General features: G+C 51.3%; 6 protein-coding genes and 1 non-coding gene across 7 annotated transcripts; 4 read left to right on the forward strand and 3 right to left on the reverse strand.

Moving 5' to 3' along the window:
• Window positions 1-43: 43 nt before the first annotated feature.
• Window positions 44-1,144, reverse strand: BO72DRAFT_515448 (sterol desaturase family protein; the record flags this gene model as incomplete). Its single annotated transcript, XM_040949550.1, has 3 exons — window positions 44-196; window positions 256-930; window positions 991-1,144. The coding sequence occupies 3 exons, from the start codon at window positions 1,142-1,144 to the stop codon at window positions 141-143; spliced, it is 885 nt and encodes a 294-aa protein (XP_040798647.1). The 3' UTR covers window positions 44-140.
• A 2,041-nt stretch (window positions 1,145-3,185) lies between these two features.
• BO72DRAFT_197437 (putative monooxygenase) lies at window positions 3,186-5,823 on the forward strand. The gene is made up of 6 exons (XM_040939566.1): window positions 3,186-3,579; window positions 3,632-3,711; window positions 3,763-4,046; window positions 4,100-4,417; window positions 4,464-4,606; window positions 4,659-5,823. The coding sequence occupies exons 1-6, from the start codon at window positions 3,351-3,353 to the stop codon at window positions 5,474-5,476; spliced, it is 1,872 nt and encodes a 623-aa protein (XP_040798648.1). The 5' UTR covers window positions 3,186-3,350; the 3' UTR covers window positions 5,477-5,823.
• Window positions 5,824-7,367: 1,544 nt separating this feature from the next.
• Window positions 7,368-7,685, forward strand: BO72DRAFT_498857 (uncharacterized protein; the record flags this gene model as incomplete). Its single annotated transcript, XM_040948797.1, has 1 exon — window positions 7,368-7,685. One exon carries the CDS (start codon window positions 7,368-7,370, stop codon window positions 7,683-7,685), a length of 318 nt encoding a protein of 105 aa, XP_040798649.1.
• Window positions 7,686-7,869: 184 nt separating this feature from the next.
• Window positions 7,870-9,204, reverse strand: BO72DRAFT_434743 (pectinesterase). Its single transcript, XM_040943252.1, has 6 exons — window positions 9,046-9,204; window positions 8,856-8,992; window positions 8,724-8,806; window positions 8,469-8,676; window positions 8,228-8,421; window positions 7,870-8,167 (listed from the first exon to the last, which is right to left on the reverse strand). The coding sequence occupies exons 1-6, from the start codon at window positions 9,160-9,162 to the stop codon at window positions 7,911-7,913; spliced, it is 996 nt and encodes a 331-aa protein (XP_040798650.1). The 5' UTR covers window positions 9,163-9,204; the 3' UTR covers window positions 7,870-7,910.
• Window positions 9,205-12,441: 3,237 nt separating this feature from the next.
• BO72DRAFT_434747 (thioredoxin-like protein) lies at window positions 12,442-13,493 on the forward strand (the record flags this gene model as incomplete). Its single annotated transcript, XM_040943253.1, has 4 exons — window positions 12,442-12,528; window positions 12,587-12,686; window positions 12,769-13,055; window positions 13,133-13,493. 4 exons carry the CDS (start codon window positions 12,442-12,444, stop codon window positions 13,337-13,339), a joined length of 681 nt encoding a protein of 226 aa, XP_040798651.1. The 3' UTR covers window positions 13,340-13,493.
• A 350-nt stretch (window positions 13,494-13,843) lies between these two features.
• BO72DRAFT_t213 lies at window positions 13,844-13,935 on the forward strand. Its single transcript has one exon. It is a non-coding gene; the product is annotated as a tRNA-Pro (tRNA).
• Window positions 13,936-14,574: 639 nt separating this feature from the next.
• BO72DRAFT_450527 (uncharacterized protein) lies at window positions 14,575-15,386 on the reverse strand. The gene has a single exon (XM_040945273.1). It carries the CDS (start codon window positions 14,972-14,974, stop codon window positions 14,672-14,674), a length of 303 nt encoding a protein of 100 aa, XP_040798652.1. The 5' UTR covers window positions 14,975-15,386; the 3' UTR covers window positions 14,575-14,671.
• Between the last annotated feature and the right edge of the window lie 439 nt (window positions 15,387-15,825).

The raw sequence follows: 15,825 nt of genomic DNA on the forward strand, positions 1-15,825 counted from the left end.
TACAGTAAAACCTCACCCCCATATTGTGAAAACTCTTTCATATCCTCATATTAATAATTACTATTACGAATATCATACACAAGAATCGAACCCAGACACTAGTGCAACAGAACCCCACGCACGCTGCACCCTGCAGGCATTTACTCACTCTTCTTCATCTTCTTCCCCCTCGGCCCGGCAACCGTTCCCATCAACACTGCCAACACATTAGCACTTCCATCCACACGAATCGACAACAAGAAAGGAAGAACTCACCATCCCAATGCTTAAACGAGCTGGAATAATTGCCCCGAAAATACCGATGATGATCATCATGCCAATCGGAGCCGCCCCACAGCGGGAACACCCTGCGCAGGCTCCAGGGGAAATCATACCCGGAGTGCGCGTCGATGGCCTGGAACTGGCGCAGCGCGACCCAGACCAACACGGTCATCAGGTGGACCTCGCCCGTGCACCAGCCCAGCACGAGCGGGGGCCCGATGGTCCCGAAGCCCAGCAGCATCGTCTCCCAGGGGCTGGCGTATTCGGCCGTCAGGCCGAAGGGGGTGGCGTACTGGTGGTGGACGCGGTGGACGGCGCGGTACAGCGGGCCCCAGTGGAAGGCGCGGTGGAGCCAGTAGTGGTAGGTGTCTTCGACGAAGAAGAAGATGGTGGTCTGCAGGGCTAGGGTTTTCAGGTCGGGGAAGGGGAGGGTGTATTGCAGTCCGAAAAATTCCATCATCGGGTGGAAGAGGACGATCAGCGGCAGCTCGACGATGAAGTGGATCGCCAGGATGTATTTCACGCAGTTCCATTGCTCGCGCGCCGAGGGCGGGGCTTTCGTGTCTTGGATCTTGAAGCGGTGGAAGAGGCTGGGGAAGGCGTCCGCGATGATCCACGGGATGCAGCGGCTGAAGTACAGGATCTCGTGCGCGAGGAAGGTGATGATTCCTGGGGTTCATGGGGTTAATTGAAAGGGGTTTGGGTGTGGGTTTTGCAGGGTGGGCATACCTGTTGCGATAATGTCGTTGTCCCAGTAGGCGTAGTGCGTCCACCAGAGCTTCTCCAGGAAGGACAGTTTGGGGTTCAGGCTGGCGATCTCGTATAGCTCGTGGTAGGAGCCCGTCGCCGGCGCGGCGAGGGTGGTGTTGAAGGTGTAGTCCATGATGAGCTTCCTCGGCGCATATCCCGTCACGCTGTTGATTCGCTTTCGGGTTGTAAATTGAGTCAACAAAAAGTATATGTACTTTTTTCCTCCTCGGTTGTGGTGGTGGGTATCCGGATGGTCTGATCGGACACACCACTCCGGATCCCGGGCAGAACATCAACTGATCCCGATCCGTGCCCTGAAATTAATTACTCCCATCAACTCAAATCCCGCCCGCCACTCACACGCCTCCCTTACCTTTCCCCGGATTCGGCCAGATCACCATGGCCCACTTGGGATGCATAATGTGTTTTATTATTGGTTCTTTGGACTTGTGAGGTCATTGGTCGCCTGGAGGCAACGGTCGAGACAATGCATGCGCCGCAGAGGTCATTCTGGGGCTAAAACGAACGAGCCGGTCGAACGACGCCGGATGCCCCTGAGCCATCGCTGCCTAATTGTACCCATGTACTCCAGGTCAATCTAGCCGGGTGATGATCGTTTTGTTGTTCGCTTCTGGGGAGTGTTGCCCGCGATACGATTGTGGTTGGTACTCGGGCTGGCCAGATCCCGTCGCAAAAGCCGGTAACTCAATTTTCGAAGTTTCTTTCGTCTCTACGTGGAGAGACTTGCGCAAGAGGCGTGAGGTTAGAGATTAGTCTGTATGGTCTGCAACCGACTGATTTCTGGCTCATCACATCAATTCTCAATGGTTCCTCGAGGCCTAGATCGTTTCCTTCGTGTGGTAACTTTAATATCTGTTTTTCTGGAGGAAGTACACTGCAGATAGACATTTCAGTTCCCGATAGCCTCATGCAGCTGGTTCCTGGCGCTGATTTGCGATTCATCTGGCCAATGAGTATCCGCCGCGTCGGCCCACGGTGGAGAGCTCTCATATGGCAATGCGATTCCGAAACTCCTCGGGCAGCACACCTAATTGTTCGGGCTAGTCGTTCGACAGAAGGAGCAAGACAGCACGCAAAGGGGGTCTTCTGGATTTAGCCTGACCCATTCTTGACGCATGATCTGAGGTAGTCGTGTTTTGAAATGATCTCGAAGGACAGAAAGGTCTAGGCATCGCGGAAGTGGTCACGCCACTGGTTGATGGCGCTACCGATTAACTTGCTTCTATATGAAAATGTCTTTGCTTATTTGAGCAATTCGCCAGTAGGCCCTTCACGAGGACTGAGCTTGCTGTTTGCCTGTCAGGGCGTTATAAGCATTTAGATTTCTTGCCAACAAGTCTAGGGCCTTTGATAGTTCTAGAGCCTTCACAAAGCAGCATTTATTCGGCCGGGTTCTGCTGCTCAATGAGCTTAAGGGCCAGCATGGTTATCAACGAGCCGTATCTGGACATCGATTAAGACCTTCAGAGAGCTTGAGGCTTCTGCAAGATGGAATACGCGGAGTATACAGAGTGCTCGATAGTTTCACCTGGCACACTGAGCCAGTCTTCGTCAGTGAAGTTGTCGGAGCCTGGCGCGTGAACAACGCTGCGGTTGGCAAAGGTAAATTAACGAAATACAAGGGATCGTCGCTAAAGAAGTGCGCTGCATGATGACTGCTGCCTCTAAAGCTGGTAGAATATGAGCAAGCGTACTGATTTTCTTCGCTTCACAACTTTGTGAGGAGGCTTTCCTCGTCTCCCTGGCAAGTTCGATAACACATAGGTGCGAAAGACATGGTCCAGCCTCACTCACCTGCAAAACAAAATTCATTGTGGCCTTCAGACAGACCATTGGTGCTCTTGAGTCCCGATACAAGTTATGGAGAGAGATAGAAGAACAACGCTTTCTGCCGATCCGCAAAATGGTCGATGTGCAGGGGTATGCTTCAGGCATAGAGGGAGACAACAAGTGATATCTCGGCCCTTGTCTCACGCCGGTCACTTCCTTCTCCACTCCGGCTCTTCTCCGCTCTTCTCCGCTCTCGTCCGCTCTCGTCCGCTAGCTCTCAGCCTTCTCTTCTTCACAGTCCCAACACTTTTTCTTATCGACCAGTAGTGAGCCTGAGTCTCTCACAAACACACCTTAGCGGCTGAACTAAGGACAGCGATTGCGCATACGACAAGCCGCAATTCCGTGGCCCGCGATGAGTTGTCTCGCAGGATCCCGCAGGCCGGGCATGCAGTGCCAACACGTCCTCCCCGGTCCTCTTTATCATCTCCCACGAATGCTCAACTTCTAAGCTTTTCTCGCGTCGCAACAAGTCAGGCTATCTCAAAATGTCGAATCGACAAGCTTGGGAAACCACTGAAGTGATCATCTGTGGCTGTGGCCCCACGGGGGCGATGCTGTCCGCCTATCTCGGTCGCATGGGCATCCGCAACGTCGTTGTCGAAAAAGAGACCGAGATCACGACCGACCCTCGGGGTATTGCATTGGATGATGATGGTATTCGCTTGGTTCAAGGACTGGGTTTGTATAATTCGATCTACACGGAAATTGGAACTAGTGCGTGATTCTCTGCCACTGACAATTGACGTGCGCCGCTAATGTACGAAAGGTATGGGGGAATTCAGGTTCGTTAGTGGCACTGGTAATGATCTATACAAGACACCCATCCTCGAGATCAATTGCAACGAGGTCAGTCATCTGTTCTTGATGATAGGCTCGATGGTCGCTCACCACAACTAGACCGCGGGTACAACAGGGCATGTCGGGTACATTGGTCAAAAGCAGCCGACGCTCGAGAGTAAGCTGAGAAGCGCCATGTCTCCCGTGTATTGTTCCCTGCGATGCGGTTCCGCGATTGTCGACATCAAAGAAGACGACGACTGGGTGTACTGCACGTACCACAACGTGGATGGGAAGGACCACAAGGTGCGCGCCCGGTACTTGGTCGGCGCTGACGGCAAAACGGGATACACACGGAAACAATACCTGGAGCCACGTGGGGTGATGATGGAAAAATTTCACGAGTCAGTCGCTCGACTCTTCCTAGCTGAAGGCAGATTCTCACCTTCGAATATAGAGCTTTCTACGAGGAGACATGGGTAGCGCTGAACTGGAAGATGACCCTCCCGACACCCGAAACTCATCCCAGCTTTCCCTTATGGGAACTAGGCTACAAACCAGAGCACGTATACGACTTATTCTTCCCGCCAGAGTTCCGCTTTCTGTGCAATCGCAAGAGACCGGCGGTTTGTGGCCGTTTTGGCCTGCCCGAGGATAGGCTCTGGAGATTCGAGTACCTTGTCTATCGCAATGAGGATGGAGATCGCATGGCTGAGCCGGATGCGATGAAGCGGATTGTTCTTCCTTACCTGACGCACAAAGGGAGTAAATACGGGTTAGTTGATTTCCTGGCTCACAAGCGCCTTCTAACGAGATTGTAGACTGGACCAAGATGTACAGTTCCCTGAAGACTGTATTGATGTCCTTCGTTGCCGCCCTTTCAAATTCTCGTCTCGTACATGCAACGTATGGGCTAAGGATAGGGTGGTTCTGAGTGGCGACGCAGCGCATGTCTTTCCGCCTTGTAAGGTCTCCATTCCGAGCCTCTGGTCTGTTTACTTACACCTTCAATCCAGTTGGGGGTCAAGGCATAGTATCCGGTTTTCGTGATGCAATCTCCCTGTCGTGGCGCCTCGCAATGTTCTGCCGATATCAACCCTACAAACGCAACCACGAAAAGGTCTTAACCGCGTGGTGCCTTGAACGCAAGCAGCAACTCGAGATATCTCTAGCCACGACGGTCCGCAACGGCGAATTGGTGTGCGAGAGAAACTTGCTGAAGATCCTCTTTCGTGACTGGTCTCTTTGGCTCCTGCAGCTCTTGCCAGGTTATCGAGAGCAACTACGACATGGCCGTCGCGACAAGGCATCATTCCGGCTTCGACATTCTGCAGGCATGCCATTCGTACCCGAACTTAACGGAGGTGTCTACTTGCCCCAAGTCTATTGTCGGACCCCCACCGGCAAAGTCCTCTTCACCGACGACGCCATCTACCGTTCCGGCTCGAAATCCCTGTTCCGCGTGTTCATTTACCTACAGAGAAGTAATGAGGTCGCTTCTGCACGAGACACTCTGGAAGGTATCGAAGAATGGTCCCGCGGAGAATTCCATAGCCACGACGTCCCGATCCTCGTGGAAGAGATGAGCCCGAAGGACGCGATTCGGATGCCGAACGTATTCCATATTGCAAGTGTTGAAGAGTTCTCCCGGTCACCTCTGTGCAGCCAGCGCCCTGCACCCCTGTCGTATGATCCGTGCTTGATCAGGGAGAGCATCAAAGCGAAATATGTGATTGTCCGACCGGACCGATTCGTGTTTGCAGCTTGCAACGAACCGGGGGAGTTGAAGGAGGCGGTAGAGTGGATGCTGAGGTATCTCTACGGTGAGGTTTGAGGTCTGAAATGGCCCACCACGACCAATTTACTGTATCTTGTGATAAGTTACGTGTATCTACTCTTCATTAGGAGAATGAACCGCTGCTCTCCAATCCACGGAGTTCCCGTCCCCAAAGGCAAAGGTTGAACCTCTCCGCGGACAACCCGACCCTCAGCGCCGAAGCAGCGGTCAAAAACCGTCCACAACGCCGGACCTTCGAACCTACAACCACACTTGTCCAAGTCCAGCCTAGTCAGAATTCCCTCAGCACAATTCAAAGAACGGCACCCGATCACAGATGCGTCTGAATCACGTCCCCATCCCCCATTGGCTGAAAAATTCAATCGTGGGCGGAATTGTCTCGGGATTCGTGGCCGGGCATCAAAGCGGGTCCACCCCCTGACGAAAGACTCTCATTTCCCCTGATTCAACAAACCCCCAGCACAAAAATCAGGCAATACAAGGCCACCTCCTCTCTCGGCCGGAACCTGGACATCTGGGCGTGTGGCAAAATTGTGCTATCTGATTTAATTGGTTGTGTGGGTTCAATTGGCCACATGGGTTCAATTATTGAATGTAGATTGATACCTGCCTGCGAGAGGCTGGTGAACTCTTCCGGTCGGGTTGTACACCCGTGCAGGTTGAACCGTTGAACCGTCCGTTGAACGGTTGAACCCCTTCGGCCGGGTGGGGGCTTGTTGCATGGTTTGGGATGGGGATGGTTATGCTATGTAGCTGCGATACTTACATAGGAATAAGTACGGTGTTGCTTGGCTTAGGTGTACTGTACTTGGTTATTTGTGCTGTGCAGATGACATTGATCAAGTATGGTGGGTGCTTGGCAATCGGCACCGCCAGTTGGCGCGGGATGTGTATTCCGCCAGAGGTACCCGCAAGTACCCCGAGGCATACGAATTACAGCCATGACTGCAGACATTGTCAACATTGCTGGTCTCGTTTCACACTCAACTAGATATCCAGAGGTATCTCGAACAATAAGACATAGTCAAGCAAGAAGGCCTGGAGATGCAGTGCAGTCCTCGCCTATATTGCACTTAAGGCATCTGAAGCGCAGAAGCATGAAACAGTGCTGTACGTCAATATATCTGATGGAGACATGTGAACGTACCCGCACTTACTCTGCACCTCACGTTCGAATAGCAGGAATCTCATTCGAGAAGGTCCAAACAGGGACCTTGAAGTGTGTTTGTACCCTCTCCAGCTCAATTCAATGTTCCTGGAACGTACTATGTAAACACGAAAGAATGATAGGGGAACGAGCAGGCGGAGCAGGAACACCGGGTGACTCAATGAGCCTTGCGAATAGCACCCGCAACCTACTCGGTGAGGGTCGTGTGCGAGATCGTCAGTGGATACAAAAGTGGCGAAACCGCACATTAATACTGCCTGGCAGAATCATGGCCAACAAGGCCTACTGAGCCTCATGCAAACACCAAGGTATTGGGCACTGGGCCCATCTTACTAGGATTGAACACCCTCGAATCATTCCTCGAGAGGAAGCGGTAGAGGAGCGATCAAGGCGGTAATATCGATGACGGTGGCGAAAAACGACGTTTGTCAAGGACCGAACCAAGTAGTTCCGGATGACAGCAACGAACATCATCCTCATCATCATAATCACGATCACCAGACTTCAAGAAATTTTCTGTTCCTTATAAACGAGCTTCCTTGCTCGCTGACAGTCGATACAACATCGAGCTCGCATCTACCCTTCTCCTGCGAAAACAAAATCCACCATATCCCAGACATCGGTGCTGACTATCTATCTCTAAATCGTACGTTGATATCTCTTACCGAAAACACCTTAACAACATACTTTCGTCGGTTTAACCCAAAAGCAGAGGAAGAGGGAGAGAGAACGAAACATTGCAAAGAACGGACCCAAAAGATGTATCACGAATTCAAACAAGGACCAATCAAGATCACCGTCGGCCACGAACACGGGATCGGATACTTCATCAGAGTCGAGGATGAACGACTAGCGGCGGATGGGGACGAATTTCCCGTATCCAGCTTTAATGAAGCGTGCTACAGCATTGATAGCTCGGGGCTGGGCATATACCTGGCGGCTCGTACTGGGAATGAGGGATCTGGGACCCAAGTGAGCATTGAGGCGATGAGGCGACTGTGGGAGCTATACGGGGTGATGGGGGAGACGATACCGCTTATGGAGTTGCTCGACCTAAGGTTGTCTGATATCGTGTAGACGCCATCAACCATGCTGCCATGTGCATGAGATCGCATGTATGGTATGTTTACGATACGGGTTGAGCCAAGATTGTGTCAAGCATGGACTGTGCATGCCAATTAAATTGCTTTATCAAAGGGAAATTATTTGACGAAGAGAAAAGTATATGCACCGCATACGGTCAGCTCTGCTGTTGGTTGACAGCCATCTCACGCATTCTTAACAACTACTCATGCGTCCAGCTTAGAAGTAGGAGGTATCGACCCAGCTGGTGTAGTCAGAGCCCAGGATATCCGTGATGGTGAGCTTGGCATCCAGCTTCTCGGCGAAGCTGGCGCGGGTGCCCTCGGAGCCGGCGCCGGTGTTGGCGTACTCGCCGAAGGTGACGTACTCGGTGTTAGGGGTGGAGGTGGACCACTCAGTCCAGCCGAGGGAGTTGATGACGTTGGTCATGCTGGTCTGCTGGAAGACGACACGGGCGTACTCGGACCAGGGGCGGCCTGTACCCATGTTAGTATTGTCTCTAAAGTGCGAAGCGCAAGATAGGCAAGTAATCGTACCAAGGTAGTAGGTGCCTTCGGCAACGTCGTCGCCCTCCTTAGCAGCAACGGTCGACTTGTTGATCACGTAGTAGGAGGTGTCAGTCTCGGAGGAGCGGCCGTTGGCGGTGATGGAGGCAGAGGTAGGACCCTCAACGACACGGATGTCGACGTTCTGGAACCAAGCACGAGCGTGCTGGCCAAAGATGAAGTCGCTAGCCGGGTTAGTGTTGGCTTCGTCCAAGGACCGGCAATCACTTACACAGCACCCTCAATGTAGGAGTTGATGTAGAGCTGGTTACCGGTCTGAGCGAGGAGGGTATCCTGGTAACCAGTGAAGTTGCAGCCGTAGTAACCCTGCTGGTCAGCCCAGGCGGACAAGGCCAAAGCCTGGTGGCAAGCCTGACCACAGGTGTTGGCAATGTTGAGGTTGTAGACCTGAGAGCCGACAGCCTTGTTGCGGAAGGTAGCTGTTCTTGTTAGTCACCGATTATCAGTCTCATCCAGTGAGGCTTACCAGTCAGATCATCGCTCTCACCAGCATCCTCGTAGCTGATGGCGTGGGTGATGGTGACCAGGTTGTCGGCGTAGGAGTCGGTGCTAAACAATTGTCAGCACGATGCTAATCAGAGGCATTTACCCAACGTACTTCTCGGTTTGACCGTAGATGATGACCTTGCCGGTCATAGCAGGCAGGTAGACCTGCTCATCGTAGGTACCCTCCTCGATGAAAATGGTTTGGGTGTCGGTGGTGCTGGTGCTCAGAGCATCAATGGCATCACCAATCTGTGGGTATATCAGTATCGTGCCTTGTGCATAACTCATGCGGACATCCTCACAGTGGTATAGTCACCACCAGACTTGGCGACGACGATCGCGCCGGAGGGAGCCGTGGTACGGCTGGCAGCCAGTGCGGACACGGCGAAGAGAGCGGAAGCCAAGACTGATTTAACCATTTTTGCGATTGATATGAGTGTATGATCGACTGGATCGGCGAGGTAAGGTTGAACGCAGAGAGACGAAAGACCTTTTATACGTTGCGTTCAGCAGCCTGCTTGCTTGTCTGAGTGCGCCATTTCCCTCTTGGGTCGGTATTTGTCTCATATCCGTCAGGAGACTGGGGTGGGTTTTGCAGCGGGATGTCTGCAGACCCCAGTCGAATAAAGATAACTATATCTGAAATCACTAGGAAGATTCAGGCAAGTCGACCGGCGGCTAGAGTCCGGTGGAGGCGTTCGAGGAAGCTTCTAATGCTTCTCAAGGCTAGTGGATCCTATCACCGCCCAGTCTTCTCCGTTCCCGGTGGGTGCTTCATTTAAATTGGTGCAATCATAGCAATCCCTGTCTCTGATTAATATTAACTTTTAACCTCCAATGATTAAGCTTAATGACAAACACGACGCGGGCATGGATAGTCGATGGGTCAATACAAGGTGTGGTGAATTGGAGGGCCGACCCACTTCAGATCCGAAACAGGAGAGCTTTAGGGCTGCTCACAAACGCCGATCCCCGACGGTCGGCTTGTGGGGGCATCCAGGGGTGGCTTCAACAGTGTAACAGGGTCTTGTTTGGAACAGAAACAGGTTCATAACTCGACCTCCTTTGTGAACGCATGCCCAGAGTGATCGATATCACACTGAATTAATCCAGTGCTCCCAAGATCCAATGCTGTTGCACATGGCGAATTCGGACAATGTCCGTGTCAAAGCGCCGAATCTGCCCCTGTCCATGTTCGCACCCCCCCTGAAACAAAAAGGAAGTTCTTGAATTTCCTGATTGGCGGGATTTCGGAATCAAGCACCGGAAATCTCGTGCAAGCTGCGCATGGGCCGTGGCTGCAGAACACCACTTCCGCAACATGGCACACCTTGGACACTTTTTCCACGAGTACCTTCACGGGAGCACCGGCAGAGAGTTTGATTCATTGGGGGGTGAAGTTTGAGTTCTGGTCAAGCATCAGGCGTTGACGCGCCTCCCCAGGCTACCCCTCTCGCTTGACCCAATCCTGTACCAGTCGCGATTTTCCACGTTTCTTGGCATCGTCGGCATATTGAGACCGTGTCCCGGAAAGGATTCTGCATTTCATATCACGCATATTGCACCTATGGGTCTTTCGGATGGGACAGCAATAAACCCAGAGCAGCTATCCTCCGTTGCACCTCCTGATTCTCATTTGTGCGATATTGGATGGATGGCATGGCCATTTTCGGCGCCAATGTTCCGATACCCTGATACTACGTGCGGGGTTTAATATGAGCTGACGTATATCCGAGAGAGCGAATACGACGGATGATGGATGTCGATTAATGACTGGGCCCGAGCATTCACCTACAATCGATTCCAGGCTTTAGTCACTTGTTGATAAGATTTAGTCAGTCTGCAAGAACTAATACTTACTTGCTGCCAAGCCAGGTCAATTTACGGAGTTTGACAAGCTGACGTGGACATATCCATACACCCGGCACGAGTCCACCTGCAGAGTCGCACTTGCAAATAGCCCAATAAGAGAGATATATAAGGATAGAGAACTTTTATCCCTGAGGTTGGGATACAGCCATCAAGATAGGAGAAGTACGCCCGTCTTGGGGGTCAAAAGCCATGTAGTTGAAACCAATGGTGCTAAATGGGATAGGCGCGTGAGATGGGTATGATCTCAGCAGCGGGGTAACAACAGCAGTATCATGCTCGATGAGAGCTCGCCGAGCTGAGCAAAAGAGGGCCTGTGGAGACCTGAAGAGGATCGCGCTCTCAGTTCGGCGGCAGTAGATGAAGGGGTTGAAGTTGTTTACGGAAGTGACGGAAAGGGAAGTCATGTAGACCCGTGACCCACCACATGTCTATCCTACACCTTTGTTGCTCAGGCACTTTCGCCCCAACCATTCAGGCCTTCAACGGGATAAATTAGACAATACTAGGAGATATAGTGTCAGCCAAACATTCCGGTACCATCTTTCTCCTTTCCCTCTGAGACATGACTGCTTCTTCGTGCTAATCTTGGGTAGAGGAACAGTGATGCACAATGCCATGCCCGTGATCTTGCCTGAGCATTGAAGCTAAAAAGCAGCAATAGCATAACACCCCATCAATAATTACCCATTCCTGACTGTTCCTCTGACTCGGCGCATTGACTATATACCTCTTAAATCGCACCAGTAGATGCAATCGAAGTTCATTGTACCATAGATTCTTCGCAAAGTAGTGCCACAATCATCGAACCATGTATGACAGTGACACTGTTCCTGAACTGCTTCGGGTATTGTAGCATAATGGGGCCAATTGCCCACACTCGAAAACTGAGGGAAAGTACTTAGGAAGCCAGTCTGATCGCTCTGAAATCAATCAAGTTTATCGTACACCTAATAAAAAGAGGACAAGCTTGCATATGCCCGTACTGGTGATATACACTTTCTCCAATGATGAGACTTATGCCAGTCCCGTGCAAATGCGGCAAAGGAAGTCCCTATCTACATACTCCAGGCTCGAGAGGCCACCAGTCGCAAGGTATTTCAAGTACCATTGACTTGCGCAGCACCTCAGTCTACATGCGTCGACCAACCATGCGTGATATGTCCAGTTGATATCAAGGAAACAAGAAAAGCTTGACTGTCAGCTTTGGTGCCAACGGTATGATCTGGTTCATGTGCGACTGCAGATCGAAGCTTGGCTGGTACCTTTGAACAGATGTCCCAAGCGGCACGTACAGGATATCCCGCCCTGGAGCCGGATTGACCTGATGCAGCGGATCGGGTCGCTGCCTCATTCGTGCCTGAGGCTGAACATCACAGTGACCGTAGACATTGATTTTTACATAGTACAATAGAGCTACAGAGATTTCAGAAGCACTGCAACTGATAAGAATACTCGAATGCAAACAGTCCAAGGCAAGAATGCCAAGTCAAAAGCACACGCAAACAGTTGAGCCAACCAGTCGGAATGATAGAATAATCAAAAATCGCGGTTGAGCGGCAGAATGGGTGGGCGGCCTCAGCGTTTCCCAGAGCGGTAGGGAATCCCAGGTTTAGGTTGGGGCCGACAAGCCGCGTCTCAACCAGTTGAGTTGCGTGCCTGAGTCACCGACCAGGCTCCAAGGCTCACTCCAGCCACAGCAGCCACATGGTATACTTCGATCATCTATATAAACTCAGAAACTACCTTTATTGCCCTCTTAGGATCGAAAAAATCATAATAGAGCATCAAGCATCTACTACTTCTATCAAACAAGTCACCCGACCACAATGGCCACTCACCCACCCACCCCCGAGATTACCCTCTACTTCGACCTCGTCAGCCCATTCAGCTACATCGCATTCCAAGTTCTGAAGGTATAGCACCACTCTCGAATCCATCATCGCCCAATCCACTAACAGAGCCCCAACCCAGAAGTCCCCAATCTTCCAATCCTGCAAAATAACCTACACCCCCGTCTCATTGCGCACCATCCTCACCACCTGCGGAAACCCCCCACCGATCGCGGTCAAAAGTATATATCTCCCGCCTCAACCAACGCCCAACATCACGCACCCACCGCAACCACACCAAGCTAACAATGAAAATCAACCCAGACAAACTAACCTACATCAACCGCCACCGCCTCGCCTGGTCCCGTCGTCTCAACATTCCCATGACCCAAGCCGTGCCCACGGGTTTCCCCTTCCCGACTACAGATATCCAATCTCTCCTTGCACTCGTTGCTGTGTCCCATCCGGAGAAAGTGGTCGAGATAGTGGAGCGACTGTATACCTTTGTCTGGGCGGACGGTGACTCGGCTTCTGTTACGGACTCTGAGAGGTACAAAAAGGTCCTCGAAGAGGTGTTGAGCGACGATGTGGTGGAGGGGCTGCTGGATGGGGTATGTTCTCTAGTCCATTCTCTCCTAGAAGGACCCAAAGCTAGGGGAATAGATAGGATGTATTCTGACTTTCGCAGGAGAAACAAACTGAAGGCAAGACTCTGTTAGAGGCGAATACGCATCGAGCGATTGAGGAGGGGGCTTTTGGATTGCCGTGGCTGGCGTGCACAAGTCCTGCCGGGGAGAAGGAGGGGTTCTGGGGTGTGGATCATTTGGGACTGGCGGCGGAGTTTCTGGAGTTGGATGTTGGGATGGAGGGTGGGTTCCGGGTTATGATGAAGTGATTGAGTTCACTCTCGGGATAGATGAAGAGCTCGCGAGTTGCTCCTCTCTCAGGTGAGATTCTCTCGTGGTGAATGCTAGATAGACAGACATAGATCGTAGATAGATAATGTATAATATGGGAGCTCAGCCGGATGGCTGCTAGCTTTTCCTGCGACTTAGTGCCGACACTTACGACTAATCCTCTCTCATGTCTTGTGGTCTAAAGGTGCTGCTAAATCCATCGACTATCGATACACTACCTTATTCGTCGCGTTCAGTAGGAAAGCCCAAACATATTACATACCCGGACGCCAGGAAACATAGGAAAAGATACAAACCCCAAGTAAACACAACCTTCTACTTCAATTCAAATACAAGGCTGACTTGGAGAAAAACTCTTACCGGAAATATGAATCAGATGGTTCAAGCACTACTAGGTAGTGATCGAAATAACACGATTAGTCTCGTCCATTTTCTTGGTCATGTCAGCATAATGCTTTGGAAGTTTGCAAATCACATGACAAGCCCGGGTGGTCTAGTGGTATGATTCTCGCTTAGGGATTCCAAACCCAAGCATATCTGCGAGAGGTCCCGCGTTCGATCCGCGGCTCGGGCCTTGCTTTTTTGTGTTTCTTTTTTCTGCCACTTCCAAGTTTCGCCGAACTTCGGTGAAGCTCCCACTCAGAGAACAAGACAACTACACCCAAGAAGGAAGAAAGGAAGGAAGCAAAGAAGCAAGGTGATAAATGGGCGGCCCACTATCAATTCGACAATTATCCCAGAACCCATCGAGAATCCGCCATGTCAGTCTGAATGAACCATGTAGCTTCTCTCACCCCACCAATGCTTCTATCCTAATGAACGGATTCTCTTTTTGCATCAGTACCGCCCGCCAATTTCGCCTGAAGTTGCTCGATGGTCAGATCAATCAGGCTCCCAATAGTCTTGCTCTTGGAAATCTGCGGCAAGGAGACGTCGAGACCCAAGTTCCGCCTCATTCAGTTTCTCATTCCCCTGGCGATCACCGAATTGATCACCCATATGAACTCTTATGTTCAATGTGTGGGTAGATAGAGAACATGGCTTCGGCAGACCACATCGGCCGCACGCTAGGGTCCGCCATGGGCCTGCTGTTCCCCAGTCCAGCGATCACGGGCGCAGCAGTTGGCGTTCCCCAGATATTGGAGGTTGGTGCTGAACCGGAATGGGAGTGCGATCCCAGGACGGTTTGCTGAAATATCTCAAGTACGTGCCCCCTCGTCCAACAACCAGATTCTCGCCGAGCTCATGGCTTGCTTGCATGGTGATAGGCATCTCATTGATGAGCCCGATATCACCCACAGTGTCGAAATCTAGGACCGAAGACAGAAGCATCTTCTAGCTTTCATATTGAGTGGACGGTCAAAGAACATGTTAGCTGCTGGATAATCGGCTTGCCCAGCATTTCCACAGATCTTTACGGTGCACCCGAAGGCCATATAGAGGCCAAGGTTCTCCTTTGTTATCACTTGGTGTTGAACCCAAGTGCTGTTGACTTTCGGTGCCATCGCAGCCTGCCATTTCTCGAATGACATCCTTGCAAAAGCGCAGAACCGTAGACACCCCGCCATCTGGACTACGCCCTTCAAGGGCACCAGGCAACTTCGCATGGCCATTGTGATACCACCAGACTTCAGAACTCTACTTGACCGCATATCCCGACGCAGCCCATAGCCTGGAGCTTTGCGATAAACGCTTGATTACTTGATGACTGCGCCGAAGGAGAAAGAATATCGAGACTCCGTGCCCCTTGCTCCACCATCCAGGTCGACACAATAAGACCTAAGTTCCCCAGCTCCCATGTCTCTCATTATGCGGTCTGCTTTCTCGGTGTATTATTAGTTGCATCGAGTGGAAGGATATTGTCTCATCGCCGAGAACCCTCGTCCACCCCTCGACATCAATCGTCTCTTACATCCTGCCCCATCCTCATCGCCCCCAAAGAAGGAAAATGTTCCCTTCAAGGGGGTCAAGGAATGAGCTGTAACCACTTGACCCTCGCTTACTATTTCTTATTCTGATCTTTACCCGCTCCTATGGTCGCTCGAATCGCTTTAGCATTCGACGCAGCTAGCATGGTTTCTGCATTTTTACACCGCCACGGGTATTACAAGGCCCTGTGAGGCCGAGGACTACCTGATGTATCTAGCTTTTATTAAGATCGAATGCTGTTCTTCTGCTTCCGCCAATAATCCTCACAAGGTTGAATGTCTTGTACCTCATCTGCCGGTTCTGGAGGCTTTGAGGAGTGCACAGGGTTTGGGGAAACCTTGGCTTTATTTTATTTTAACCTGCTCATCCATTGAAGGAATTTAAGATTCGATGATTGAATATGTCGATGCCATTTCCTTTTTGTTTCGTCTAGCAAGAAAGCGAGGAAGAGCACCATATGGGAAGCGTAGTCTTGAAGACCGGATGCACATTGTAGACGAGGTACTCGATCTAAGAAGACTTTTTATACCGTCTA

This window comes from Aspergillus fijiensis (assembly GCF_003184825.1).
Source record: "Aspergillus fijiensis CBS 313.89 unplaced genomic scaffold BO72scaffold_46, whole genome shotgun sequence".
Classification (NCBI taxonomy): Eukaryota; Fungi; Ascomycota; class Eurotiomycetes; order Eurotiales; family Aspergillaceae; genus Aspergillus; species Aspergillus fijiensis.

Bases quoted from the DNA above. Each gene is read 5' to 3' on its own strand.
- BO72DRAFT_434743 (XM_040943252.1), bottom strand. From the start codon at position 9,162: ATGGTTAAATCAGTCTTGGCTTCCGCTCTCTTCGCCGTGTCCGCACTG. The intron at 8,993-9,045 runs GTGAGGATGTCC...ATATACCCACAG, and splicing joins CTGGTGGTGACTATACCACT to ATTGGTGATGCCATTGATGC. The intron at 8,807-8,855 runs GTACGTTGGGTA...ACAATTGTTTAG, and splicing joins ATCTACGGTCAAACCGAGAA to CACCGACTCCTACGCCGACA.
- BO72DRAFT_197437 (XM_040939566.1), top strand. From the start codon at position 3,351: ATGTCGAATCGACAAGCTTGGGAAACCACTGAAGTGATCATCTGTGGC. The intron at 3,580-3,631 runs GTGCGTGATTCT...AATGTACGAAAG, and splicing joins CTACACGGAAATTGGAACTA to GTATGGGGGAATTCAGGTTC. The intron at 4,047-4,099 runs GTCAGTCGCTCG...CTTCGAATATAG, and splicing joins ATGATGGAAAAATTTCACGA to AGCTTTCTACGAGGAGACAT.
- BO72DRAFT_450527 (XM_040945273.1), bottom strand. From the start codon at position 14,974: ATGGCCATGCGAAGTTGCCTGGTGCCCTTGAAGGGCGTAGTCCAGATG.